Consider the following 9,933-nt stretch of genomic DNA (forward strand, 5'->3'; position numbering starts at 1 on the left):
TCTTTCCCTGTCTGGCACCCTGTGCCAGCTCCAGCTACTCCAGTGGTACCTGCAACTGCTCCTCTGAGGGCTACCAGCACTGCTGCTGCCCCCCCCCCCCCACCACCCTCCCATCCCCAGGCAGCCCCTGGGTCTAGACAAAAGTGCAGCTCCCAGGTCTAACTCATGGTGATTCATAGAAAGTGCCATGAGTTAGACCGCTCCTCCCAACCCAACAGACCTTAGCTGTTGGATCAGGAGGGTGGAGGATCGGCTCTACTTTAGAGCCAATCCATGGAGAGAGGCTGCATCTGTGCAGCCTCTCTTCCTAGCTCAGCCTCCACCCCATCTCACAGCTCACCTGCTGTCTCTGGATGGGAGGGAGGAGAAGGCAGGGGAGGGAGGTCCATTCTGGGGTTTTCCCAGCCTGCTGGATTGGGGGGTGGGTATATTAGAGCCCTCCCCCCACCCCAGGTGAGGGGCTTCTCCCCCCTCCCCACTCCAGTGAGGCTGAGAAAACCCCAGAGCAGACCTCCTTCCTGTACCTTCTCCCCTTTCCCATCCAGAGGCAGCTAGGCGGTGCTGCAGCTGGAGCAGAAAAATTAATGAAAGCACTCTGCTTTGGAGCATCTTTATTTGAACTCTCATACAATGAGGGCTAATTTGTCATCTGATCAGAGGGCTCTGCAGCTGTGCTCTTCTGTTTGGGCATGGATTTAGGGTGCTTTCAAGGAGCCTATTGTATGACAAATGTCATTTCTGTCTGCACCCCCTGTGCCAGCCTCTCACCATACTCCTGGTATCATGCTCTGCTGCAAGTGGGCAGGCAAGTGGGTGAATGCACAGATAGAGGCATACTTTGCAGTCCAACTCATCTCCTCTACTCCACTCATACCCCCAGGCCTGGCAGGAAGGGCTACCAGGGTGGTTGCTGGTCTGAGAGACCCTACTGGGGCAGCCTTAGCAGTAGGGGCTGCCCTTGTTCCATGATGAGAACAGGAGGGGACAGATGGTAGAAAGAGTCCTCATGGCACCAGCTGAATCAGCAATTCTCAGTTTTTTCAGCCTCAAGACCCCCCATTCTCATCTTTTCTGAATTTAGATCTAGCTCAGTGGTTTCTACTGGGGTGCCACAAAATTCAGGTAAGTGTGCCACTGGTTTTAATCCAGAAAAGTTTGCCCCAGCTATAAAAAGGTTTGGGAAACACTGATATAGCTGGAGTATGAGAATCTATGAGCAAGAGAGAGGTGGAGTAGAAACTGTAGCTATATCTATAGCAGCATTTCTCAACCAGTGGTTCATAACCTAAAAGTGGGTTGTTGGACTACATGAAAGGGGCAGGAACAAACTTAAAAAAAAAGGATCAACAAACTTAAAAATGGATTTTCCTTTAAGGAGAAAAACATGGGAAATGGCAGATTTCCCATTGCAGGCTGGCAAAGTTCCAGCCTTCAAGAGGCTGCTTGAGGTTGGGGGGAGCAGGAAGAGGGTGATCAGGCAGGGGGCATCACATGCATGGGCATGTGCACATGCATGTGGCATCCAGGCAGCATGAGAGCAGGTAAGTCTATGAGATGGGGGTAGGAGGAACATAGACAATGTATCAGGGGACAGGGGGACACGGGCAACACTGCCTGCCACCCCACCACCTTCCCAGGGTAGAGATGTGGCATGAGGGGAACAGCAGCAGTGGCCAGGCCATGGCAGCAAGGTAGAGCCACAGCCCAGCACACAAGTGGCTGGTGACAGGAGAAGGTGAGGGCAATGCCCCTCCCCGCCCCCAACCCATCTGTTATTGCTTGAGCTGCCGGGGGTAACAGCAGGGCCAGGAGGCTGTATTCTACTTAAACTATTTACTGGGTCAGGACTGGACATTGATGTTTACAAATGGGTCCTGATACAAAAAACATTGAGAACCACTGATCTATAGCATCCATTTGTGCCACTGTCAGAGACAGGATATTGGGCTAGATGGGCCATTGGTCTGACCTAGCATAGCACTTACATTCTTATGTAGCTCCTGGCCTAGCCACAGGCTGCAGTAGCTGAGAAGAGATAATCTGCACAAGAGGAAGCTGAAAAACAACAACCTTTTGGTGCAGGTGATCAGGGTCAGCAGACTAAATTACAGGAGCTGGCCAAGTTACAGCTGAGTCAGGCTGAGGCTCAGCAGGGCCAAGTGAAGGATAGCTGGCACACCCCCAGCAGGGAGTCAGAAGGTAGGAGACCCCTCCTGGAGGGAGCTACTGAGTTATACACCAGATGAGTGACTGTACAAGATGACGTGAGGTCTTTTAAGTCATTTCAGTGGATTGCAATTGCCACTCAGTAGAGCCAGGTGAACTGGACACGTGGGGCATTTATGCACAAACCTTTTTATCCCATGATGCACCAGAGATTTCATAGATTTCATAGATTTTTAGCATCAGAAGGGACCTCAGTGGATCATTCAGTCCAACCCCTTGCCCTAGTCAGGAAAGAGCACTGGGGTCAGATGACTCCAGTCAGGTGCTTGTCCAGTCTCCCCTTAAAGACCTCCTGGTCTGGGGGCTTTATTGATTGGTGAGACTCAGGCGGCTTATTGGACTTGGACTGGAGAGAAAGCCCTTGACTCAGAGAGTCCTTATTAAAGAGGTTGTCTAAGAAGACCTATTGGTAATTGTTTAGGGCCAAAAAGGTTATGAGGCCCTGGCTATTGGGGCAGGCATTGGCTGATGATGCACAGAAGGAGCTACACCCAGAGAGTAGAACTCCCAACAAAATGCTGGAACAAGTGATCCTAGAACCATTTATCTGGGATTTAGATTGTAGTACTAAAGAGTAGGTGATAGGGCACTACCCCACTATGGTAGAGATGGCAGTAAAGCTGGCAGAAGATCTTGCAGCAGCACCCCTCAAAGGGAACAAGGCGAGCAGTCAGGACAAGTCAAGCAAGGATGCATCCTGAAAGAGAGCAATACCCACAAGCAGGAGGCCAGTATATCCCCAGAGACAGAGGGCTCACTACTCAGACTGACCAGGGGTGGTTGTTTGAAATAGGGGTCAAGGACACTAGGTACACTCCAACCTGAGGAAGCATCTTTCCAGTGTCATGGGGAGCAGCCAAGGGTCCAGGGGAGGAACAGTAGGTGTATCATAAAGGGTATATAGGGAAAAGAAAGCCTTGCCAGAATCATACCAAGGTGGTAAAACTGCAGAGCACAAGAAGCTCTGGTTGTCATCTCAACTTTGGAAATATTCAAGCAGATATCCCCTATGAATGGGACAGAAGAACTATCTGCTATAACCATAAGGAACCAAGTGGCAAGAAGTGAGTGATCAGAGGCTGCAGCAGCAACACCACTGAGGGCAATGGGGGAGGACACGGCCACCCCTGAGAACCAGCCTCAATCTCTGCAGCAGCAGAAGCAGCCACAGGACAGGGAGACAGAAGCACTGTCAGTAACAGCAGCCAAGATTGGCAATGCCAGTGAAGAGACAGGTAAAATGGATAGTGCTTGGACAGTTACTGAAGAAATGGCAGACATAGTGAATAGAAAGAAGAAGGATTCACATCCAAATTCAAAGGACAGAAATTCAGGCACAGAAAGAGGTCTCAACCACAAAAGAGTGTTTGTGAGTAACCTACTATATGATGTGGCTGGTGATCTATTAAGTCTGATGAGAGAGAAATTTGGTGGAGTTCCATAAAATAAGACTGTTTAAAAATGTCAGAGGAAAGTCCAGTTGCTATGGTGTGGTTGAGTTCAAAGATGAAGAATTAAGAGCACAGAAGAGCAGGGGTGGGCAATTATTTTCACTGGGCGTTTAACAAGTTTTGATGAGCTATAGAGAGCCACAAGGGTAGCTCCACCCCTTGACAGGTGCCCTGCCTTGGTCACCATCTTTGGACTGGAAGTCCTACCTCTAACCTCTGACCTTTGCCACCAGAAGTCCTTCCCCTTACCCCAGAGGAAGGGTGATATCTTGAAACTGAAAAAACCTCCAAATCGTATACTAAAAAATAAAACATCTACTGTAATTTAATTTTATTTAAAAGTATTTTTGTCCTGATTTGTGTGTGCTTACATAGTATATCTAGAGGCAACTGCATAATAGCTCAAAATATAGTCCTACTCTTGTATATTTTGTGTGGGCAGTAAGGGGATTAGGTGGGGGGATGTGATTAGAGAGTGGATGTATGTGTGTGTGGTGGAGTGTGTGGGGTGTGGGTATGGTGGGTGGGTGTGGATGTGTGTGGGGACTGTGGGAGGGTGTGGGCATATTGTGGGTGGGGTGGAAGAGAGAGAGAGAGAGAAACAGGGCTGGGCCACCAGTTCCATCGTGTGCGGCTCTGACAGACTCTGTGCAAGCCTCATGTGATGCAGCCAGGCAGACCCCGCGCTCCTCCTGCCTCACCCTGGGACCCTGCTGGCCCCAGGGCACTGGCATGGGCTCTGTGCTCCTGCCTACCACCACCACTTCCTTGCCGCTTCCCTACTTTCCCTCCCACGTGCCCACCAACCACTACTGCTGCCGCTTCCCAGCCACCACCATGCCCCGGCATGCCCACCCATCCGCCAATCCCCCTGCCCACCCGCCACCACTTCCCACCGCTCCCCACACTGCTTTCATTCCCCCTGACATCCCCACCCACCCACCTGCCACTCTAGCTTCAGACACTCCAGCCAACACCACGTCATTCCCAACTACCTGACAGGGACCTCACAGCACAGCATGGAACAAGCGTGGCCAAACCCAGGTCCTGATCATGACAGTCCCCTCCACAACATCCCCCTCCACTCCCCCACCATCTGATCTTTTTTTACTTTCCACTTGGACAAAGGGAGGGTGGGAAACAGCCAAAGGGTGACCAGGTTAGAAGATGCAGAGGCTTCCAGGTGGGGGCTAGACTTGGGGTGGGGCTGGGCAGGCCTTGCTGCTCAGCCAGTGGGTTTTGCTGCCAGCTCCCCAAGTCCTGCTGCCACTGGCACTTTGTCATCTTTGACAGGCAGCCATGCACAGAAAATAATCAATCTTCTAAATTTTTGAGGGGCCTTGTGGGCCAGATAGAATGGCCTGGTGGGCCAAATCCAGCCTGCGGGCCATATTTTTCCTGCCCCTGCAATAAAATTATGAACAAACATGACCTGGGGAGGAACCTTTGAGCATTAAAGAGACTCCTGATGTTTACAAGACGTTGCAGCATGTGGGGGGACCAATCCTTGGAAGAGAGGGGCTTGATGTTGCCCCTGGGTTGGGGATTTACTGGCTTCGGTTTCTGATAACCTGAACATTCCTCTTAAGATTATCAGTAACTGGGAGCCTAGTAGACTTGGATCCATTATTTGTATTGGTAACCTTAATCTTAAAGCTGGCTGGACAAAACAGAAGGAGGTACTCAGCATTGAAGGATTTATAAAATGGGTAGAGATCAAAGCAAACAAAGATGGAAAGAGTCAAGGTATGGAAACAGTCATTTCTGAATGACCTAGTGTGGCAGTCCAGGATGTATCTATAATCAGTGGGCAGTTTCTGTTTGGCAGACCAATGTAGGTAAAAGTAGATGCCAGATCAGTTTCTCATAAAGACCTTCAAGAGGTGGTCTGCAAAGTGTCATAATTGCCCCATAGCCTAGTGGTTGTTTGAATGGGCCTTGGGCCAAGGGAAATTCAGTGCCATTTAAATGAGTTTCTAGCAGCTTTCAAGAAACAAGTGAAGGTGCCAGTTTTCATCTATAAAGCCATAAACACTAACCTTCTGCAAGTGTCATCAGTACATCAAGTACACTTGCTGAAAGCAAGTCAGAGGTCAGTCTCAGCAGTCGCTCCTCAGCTCTGGAATTCTCTTCCTCTTGAGGCCTTACAGAGCTCGAGCCTAGATATTTTTGGAAGAGCTACAAGACTTTTCTGACAAGAAGTTTTTTGCTCCATGCTGAATTGAGGGTGGGCACCTCATCTTATATGCGAGTCAATATGTATGTGGCTTAGGTGACCCCTGAGATCTGTGACAACTCTTATTCTATGATCCACTTTTCTGTAACAAAACTATTCCTCGGCACAGCGATCCCTCTGCTCGCATCAATTGGGCCTGATAGTCTGTAAAATGCCACAAGTGGGAATGATCCCTTCTGAGTAAACACAGAGCTGTCGGTGAATATTTCCCTTCCTCTCTACAGCTGCTCCTTTCAACCTTACCTTTGTCCTTTCTCCCAGCAGGAAGAAAGAGGCAATGAGAGCTCCCAAGGAGTGTTCATCCTACTGGGGCTTTCTGACAAGCCATACCTGGAGAAGTTGCTCTTTGTGGTCTTTCTGATAACCTACATCGTGACTTTGCTGGGGAACCTGGCCATTATTGTGGTTTCACGCTTGGATCCTAGTCTCCATACGCCCATGTACTTCTTCCTCAGCAATCTCTCTCTCCTGGATATCTGTTACACCACCAGCACTGTGCCTCAGATGCTGGTTAACTTCCAGAGCACCCTCAAGACCATCTCTTGGGCCGGCTGCGTGGCGCAGCTCTTCATCTTCCTTGGCCTGGGGTCCATCGAGTGTGTCCTGCTGGCAGTCATGGCCTATGACCGATATGCAGCCGTCTGCCAGCCCCTGCGCTACACAAGCATCATGAACCACCGCCTCTGCTGGCTGATGGCATCTGCCTCCTGGCTAAGTGGCATCACCAATTCCCTTGTGCAGACTAGCCTGTTGCTGCGCGTGCCCTTATGTGGACGGAACCGGGTTGACCACTTCTTTTGTGAGGTGCCAGCTCTTCTCGAACTGGCCTGTGCCGATACCTCCACCAATGAGATTGGGCTCCTTGTTGGCTCTGTGGTGTTGTTACCAGTGCCTCTGGGCCTTATCCTAGTCTCCTATGGCTATATTGGCACTGCTGTAATGAAGATCCGCTCAGCTGAGGGCAGGCGCAAGGCCTTTAATACCTGCACTTCCCATTTAATGGTGGTATCACTTTTCTATGGCACAGCCACCTATATGTACATGCAGCCCCCATCCAACAAACCCCATAACCAGAGCAAGATGGTTGCACTCTGCTATGGTCTCATCACCCCAATGCTGAACCCCCTGATCTATACACTGAGGAACAAAGACGTGCATGGGGCCCTAAGGAGAATAATAGGAAAGCAGTTCTGGATGCAGAGGACATAAAGAAGAACAATGAAATGGGACTGCCTGGCTTGAGTTGCGGGCAAATGGGATAGAGAGCCTTCTCCACCGGTTGAGGAATGGTTCAAGGTGAGGGGGGTTGGAGAATAGTAAACTTGTGTTTTCTTCTTTAGGTCATTATTTCCAGTGCAGCTCAGTAGTGCCTAGCAGTTTTTACTGTCTGCAAGTTGATGTGTGTATGGATTGAAATAAGCTCAGTGGAGGGTCAACCCCAGTATCCCCAGGAGGCTGCTGCAGCTGACATCTTTTTCAGAGGGGGGTGCAAGTGAGCACCAGTCCAGCATGCCTTGCAGTGGACAGCTGTCTCAAGGAACGCTTGCATTCACACTTTGGGGGCTTCAGGAGTAGGTCACCTGTGACCGGAGGCATTTTAATTTGTCCGATTTCCCTTCTGTCCTAAACATGAGTCCAGTAAGGGTCAGTAGCCTACACTTGGCCAAAACTCTGCAGTGTGCTTGCCTGACTTGGGTGCATGTATGTTCTTGGAAACATATTTTTGGGTTCCCAGAGACTTGGAGGGGGGGTGATGAGGGGATGGAGTTTTAAGCAGTGAGAACACAGCTGGTTGTTAGAAAGACAGATTTTACTGAATAAACAGTGCAAGGGAGCTCACTGATAACAAGTGTCAGCAAAAGGGTGGGGGGGAACAGCAATCAAATTCTGGCCATATACCAGAGCAGCTAGTTAGGGTGCAGACAGAAGTGACAATTTTCATGAGATCTGACCCCTGAAAGTGCTCTGCAGCCATGTCATAATGCACATGCACAGGTGCAGAGCACTTTTAAATAGCCAATCACATGAAAAAGTAACTCTTGTTCAATCAGGTAATTAAGTGAAGGGACTCTCAATTAGACTGCTTTAGGGAATTTGTATACAGTTCCCTATGAGGGTTAAATGTCATGCCCCTGGTTTGCCACAGGAAGGAGGCAGAGAGTCTCCTCCTTGTGCTGCCAGAGAAGGAAGGGAAGAGCACAGCTCGGGGAGGCCCTGGCCAGCATCCCCACGCCCAGGGAGAGGGTCCCCAGTTCCAGATGGCACTGCTCAAGGGGTCCACCCCCTGAGAGAGTTCTTGGCAGCCCAACCAGCTGCTGGTGCCTCAGGCAGGCAGGAGACTGAGCCCAGATACACCAGCTGGCCCTGCTATCAACCTCCCAGAGCAGACTACAGAGTTGCCTTCCTCCTGGCCTCAGCTAGTGCATGAAGGCTCAGAGCCCCCAGCAAACCCTGAACATCTGTTAACTTTCCATGACACTGTAACTTTAAATGCTTTGTGTAAAGTGCTTAAAGTTACAGCATGATCAATAACTTCTGTAAGCGCCCCTACAGTAGAAAGGGGGAGAAGCAGTGCCAAAGGAGATGCCCAGAGGACTGGCCAGACCCACCGCAGGGAACATTTGGTGTTAGCGCATCACTGATCCCGTTCACAGGGAACTGGTTCAAGAGTACTTTATTTTCTAGGGTTGCTGGTTATAGCCATGTCTGCCTATGGCCTTAGGCCAACAAGGTTCTTTGGGTAGGTGTGATATCTTTTATTATCACAGCTAAATAGTTCGAAAAATTGTTCTTTGCAAGTTTTTGGGCACAGACACCCTTCTTCAGGCACAGGGAGAGTCTCACAAATCACCAACAGACTCTCCCTATACCTGAAGAAGGGGGTTTGTGCCTGAAAAATTACAAAGAACATTTTTCCAGCTGTTTAGTTGGTCTAATATAAGTTATCACACCTGCCCGAAAAACCTTGTCTGCTTTATTTTCCAGGTCCATTCCAGGTAGATTTACTCTAGTTTAACAGGCTTGTCCAATTTGTTTTGGACTCACAGCACCCCTTGACAGACTTGAAATGTCCCTCAGAAAGTGCTAGCTCTTAGTTTTCACTCGCTTTTTGACTACAGAAAAATAATAGAGCAATTCTCAATTGCAAAGAATTCAGAAAGACAGTAATGGGTCAGAGTGGACACTGTGGATTCAGGATTATTTTGGATTCAGGGTTTATTTTGCAATCATATTTGCACACCTAATATGCCTAACAATGTGGGGCACCCCATGGCAGCCTTGAAGGGTTCTCAGGGCACCCTGGTTGAGAATCACTGCTCTGTACTCTGGGAAAGCAGGTCTACCACCAGTCCACTTCAACTTCAGGCTTAGCAAACATAGCTGCTCTTACTGCCATCTTTTGGCAGAAACATAAAACTGAAAATTATCTCTGGTCACATTTACTGATGAAATAAAAACCCCAACTAGTTTGCCCATATCATAGAATAAATGAGCCACCTTTGCCCTGCTTCTGCTCTCTGTCATTTTATCTATGTGGTCCGTGTCATTTTTTTGTTTGGCAGTAAGGCGAAAAGCATTGGGAATGAAAAAAGAAAAAGAAAGAGCACAGGTATGTGGAAAATGTACATATGGTAAGTACTTAAGTTATCCACTGGATAAAAAACAGAGTCCCACACATTATTGCTTTTGTAGCATGAATGAGTATGACATGCCAGGGGCCTCTTCCATCCTTCCATCCCCCTGTGTGTCAGGATGCCCTGCAACCCCATACCAAGATCTCACAGCTTACACTTCTGTGTACTTCTCCCACCCACACGAGGGGCTGCCATTCTCTCCACCGCGCTAGAGGCTCTGTGTGCACGCATAAGTGCCACCCTCCAATGAAGCCCGAGCCAAGGGAGCTAGGACAATTTGAGTAAGAGTTAGTGTCAGGGCTAGGAAGAGGAAGTACAGCTCTTGACCTCCTTCATGACTTAATGTAAATCACACCCCTCCCTTTCTGTGCCTTTCATCCTTTGC

At 49.2% G+C, this 9,933-nt stretch overlaps 1 protein-coding gene across 1 annotated transcript; it reads left to right on the forward strand.

Moving 5' to 3' along the window:
- The first annotated feature begins 1,495 nt into the window (after positions 1-1,495).
- LOC132244105 (olfactory receptor 2G3-like) lies at positions 1,496-7,122 on the forward strand. The gene is made up of 2 exons (XM_059715117.1): positions 1,496-1,503; positions 6,186-7,122. The coding sequence occupies exons 1-2, from the start codon at positions 1,496-1,498 to the stop codon at positions 7,120-7,122; spliced, it is 945 nt and encodes a 314-aa protein (XP_059571100.1).
- The last annotated feature ends 2,811 nt before the right edge of the window (positions 7,123-9,933 follow it).

Source organism: Alligator mississippiensis, chromosome 11 (assembly GCF_030867095.1).
Source record: "Alligator mississippiensis isolate rAllMis1 chromosome 11, rAllMis1, whole genome shotgun sequence".
Classification (NCBI taxonomy): Eukaryota; Metazoa; Chordata; order Crocodylia; family Alligatoridae; genus Alligator; species Alligator mississippiensis.